This window comes from Notolepis coatsorum, assembly GCF_963971535.1.
Source record: "Notolepis coatsorum genome assembly, chromosome: 4".
NCBI lineage: Eukaryota > Metazoa > Chordata > Actinopteri > Aulopiformes > Paralepididae > Notolepis > Notolepis coatsorum.
This window is the reverse complement of record NC_140168.1, coordinates 134,985,728-134,989,561: the sequence shown is the minus strand read 5'-3', so window position 1 is coordinate 134,989,561 and position 3,834 is coordinate 134,985,728. Positions and strand designations below refer to the sequence as shown.

General features: G+C 51.4%; 1 protein-coding gene across 1 annotated transcript; it reads left to right on the top strand.

Annotated features, from left to right (window-relative positions):
- Window positions 1–2,666: 2,666 nt before the first annotated feature.
- Window positions 2,667–3,179, top strand: LOC311227783 (ubiquitin-conjugating enzyme E2Q-like protein 1; the record flags this gene model as incomplete). The annotated part of the gene is made up of 1 exon (XM_084313590.1): window positions 2,667–3,179. The coding sequence occupies exon 1, from the start codon at window positions 2,691–2,693 to the stop codon at window positions 3,177–3,179; it is 489 nt and encodes a 162-aa protein (XP_084169716.1). The 5' UTR covers window positions 2,667–2,690.
- Window positions 3,180–3,834: the final 655 nt, after the last annotated feature.

Below are 3,834 nucleotides of genomic sequence, written 5' to 3'. Positions count from 1 at the left end.
ACCACACAGATCCTTCCACCAAGACGGTTCGAGAAAAGTGACGATTGTACGAGACGCTGCTGGGTTGCTGGGGCGACGCAAACAGCAACAACCTGAAGATGCGATTTTAGATAGAAGTAATTCTGAGCTGTTAAACTTATGATTGAAACTGTGGTTTTATTGCTGATGAATAAAACACATACGTTCTGTTGGACCTGCTGCGCTCTCGTCCGTGTCAGATTCATTCAAACCAACCAATTGAATGAATGAACAAAGTGTCTACAACGCAGAGAAAAGGAAATTCCACTATACAAGTTAAGAAAACGATCGATACGTTAATTGTCGCCGTGATGCCGGGCTGAATTCGAACAAAACCGATTGAAAGATCTCACAAGGATGCCGGCACTACTTCTCAGAGGACCGAGACTCTCTCTCTCATCGACGTCTACGACTGCTTCAACAAACTCAGCCGAGATACAACAACGGATTTGAAGGTGAGTGAACGGGAAGATGGGGCGTCTAAATTGGTTTGGGACGAGCAGTCTTCGAATGGGGTTAGCTATAAGAAATGACAGTGTTTTACAAAAGGATATTGTCGATGTCGGCAGACACCAGCAACCAAGATTCACACCGTTGGTTCTGGTCTCGACCGCGCGAATAATGTCTGAACGTAAGGCACAGATGGGGTTAGGGAATTGAGGTGCGTTCGATTAGGAAATCCAGTATTAGTATAGCATGTTGAAATGAATTTACATTGCTATCAGCCCTGCGTTGGACAGGACTAGTAGCGATGTGAATAGGGTAAAGGCCATTCAGACTGCTGCCGAACAGGGTGGAAAAGAGAATGGTACAGGACTGACTAGGATGTTGTTTTTTAATGAGAAGGTGCTAGTATGGGAACACTGTCCACTTATCGGCAGCGTACCGCTCGCTCTGGAGTTCGCACGATGGGTTGAGAGTGTGTCATACAAGTGTGTTTTTTTTTTTTTTTTTTTTTTACTTTATTTTTTAGCGTTTATCGCTTTTCTGGTCAAGCATGACCGACAGATACAGGGTGAAACGGGATATAGATCAGGGGAAGACATTCTGGTAAATGACGGCGGGTCCGGGAATCGAACTCGAGTCCACCAGATCCGTGACGCAGCACGGTTTTCCCCGACGCAGAAATAGCGCCGAGATATGCGGTGAGCTACTGGAGCCCCCCGGGAGTTGTAGTTTCTTATTGAGTAAGCATGTCGAGTTAGAGGCCATGTTGTGGTTTGCTGCGTGATGACGCACATATAGTTGGGGAGGGCGGTGACACCTCTTTCAGCTGGGGATTGTGGGTATTGTAGTGCAATAGATGTGATGTTCAGAAGTTACAGCAGAGGGCGATGTTGGCTCTCTCCCTCGCTCCTTCCCTCTCTTTCATCCTCCCTCCCTCTTTCCCACTCCCTTCATCCCTCCCTCCCTCTCTCTTCCTATTTCCTCCCTCCCTCCCTCCCTCCCTCCCTCCCTCCCTCCCTCCCTCCCTCCCTCCCTCCCTCCCTCCCTCCCTCCCTCCCTCCCTCCCTCCCTCCATAGTCTCTCCTCCCTCCATCCATCCCTCCCTTCCTCCCTCTCTCTCCCAATTTCCCTCCATCCCTCCCTCCCTCTCTCTCCCTGTTTCCTCCCTCCCTCCCTCCATAGTCTCTCCTCCCTCCCTCCATCCATCCCTCCCTTCCTCCCTCTCTCTCCCTGTTTCCTCCCTCCCTCCTTCCATAGTTTCTCCTCCCTCCCTCCATCCATCCCTCCCTTACTCCCTCTCTCTCCCTATTTCCTCCCTTCCTCCCTCCCTCCCTAGCCTCTCCTTCCTCCCTCCCTCCCTCCTTTCCTCCCTAGTCCTCCCTTCCTCCCTCCTGAGTCTTTCCTCCCTCCCTTCACTCTCCATCCCTACTCCCTCCCTCTCTCTCCCCTACACCCCTAACCCCCTTCCCTAGCTCACTCCCTTCCTCTCTCACACTCCCTCCGTCCATCCCTCCCTTCCTCCCTCTTTCTCCCTATTTCCTGCCTCCCTTCCTCCCTCTCTTTCACTTCCTCCCTCTCCTTCCCTCCCTCCTTTGTGGGATACTCTCTAGACTGAAGGTGATTGGAGATACGCTGATTTATAGGAAAAGGCGTCTCTCACTCTCTCTTTCTCTCTCTCACTCTCTTTCCCTTCCTCCCTACCTCCTTGCCTGTCCCCCCCCCCTCTTTCCCTTTCTCCATCAAACACTTGCCCTTCAAATGATTACAAGTAGTATTGGATACTCTGCTAACCAATTCCAGTTCAGGTTGTGGAATGCGTAGTTGTATTAAAGTAATTTTTAATCATTCGGAACCCCCCGCTCCCGCTTTTTCCTTAATGTTCCCTCCCTCTCTCTGCCCTTACCCGCTCTCTCTTTCTCTCCCTCTCTGAGCGCACCGTACTATGATCATGTTCATTAGAATCGGCTAGAATGAGGAATAATAATAATAGACATATTACTTACATACTGTAGTGACATTAAGTGAATTATAGAGAATCGGATCGCCGAGGTTGTCTAATGCATGACTAATTTGACCAATAAAAGATGGTGAAAGGTGCGAAGGAGAAACAGCAAAATGCGGCAGGAGGTGTGATCGCCAGGGTGATCGCCAGGGTGAGAGAAGCCAGTGCATCTTCTACACCGCCACCGGCACCTCACTGCGCCCAAGTCCGAACGCGGAGACTTATGAGAGAGCTCCAGGAGATCCGGCGGCTAGGTGACAGCTTCGTCACGGTGGAGCTGGTCGAGGACAACCTCTTCGACTGGAATGTCAAGTTGCACCAGGTAGATGTAGACACTCCATTATGGCGAGACATGAAGGAAACGGACACAGAGTTCATATTGCTGAATGTCTCTTTCCCCAATAATTTCCCATTCTCTCCGCCTTTCATGCGGGTGCTCACCCCGCGGTTGGAAAACGGTTACGTGATGGACGGTGGGGCCATATGCATGGAGCTGTTGACACTGCGTGGTTGGTCTAGCGCTTATACCATGGAGGTCGTTATGAGGCAGTTTGCCGCAAGCCTCGTAAAAAGACAGGGTCGCATTAGCAGGAAGGTTGAGGAGGCCGGTGTGAAGGCTTTCAGCCGCAAGGGGGCAGAGGCCGCCTTTAAGTCCCTGGTAAAAAACCACGAGAAGTATGGCTGGAGGTCCCCGCCGGAATCCGAGGGCTAAGAGGCACCACCTACCTCCCTCCAAAAATGAGTTATGCTTCCCTTTCCCCCCCCCCACTTCTTTGCCACCAGGAATGGGGATAAGCTAGATACTAACCTTTCTCTCCTTAGTAAACTGCTAAGTGTTCTCCCTCCCTCTCTCATACTCCCGCTATTTCCTTCCCTCCCCACTATCACTGCCCCCCCTCCCCTCCTTAGCTCACCCATTCACGCACCATCTCTCTCGCCTCACTCCCCCTGCTAGAGATTCTGTGCCTCTTGGTATGAGCTGGTCCCTAAGGATGAGTTCTGTTAGTTCTCGCTCCGCTTTGGCTGGGGTGAGACTGCAGTTGACGTGATGGGTCTGGGAAAAGTAGTGTTTTTTTGTATGCATGATGCCTTCTCTGATTCCAGGTCCCCCCCCTCATCCTTACGGTATTACTGGATCCCGTCCATGCCCCCCTCCCTTGGACTCCCTTCCTAGTCTCTCCCTGCCTAGTTCCTCCCTTCCTAGCTCCTCCCTTCCTAGCTCCTCCCTTCCTAGTTCCTCCCTTCCTAGTTCTTCCCTTCCTAGCTCCTCCCTTCCTAGTTCCTCCCTTCCTAGTCTCTCCCTTCCTAGCTCCTCCCTTCCTAGTTCCTCCCTTCCTAGTTCCTCCCTTCCTAGTCTCTCCCTTCCT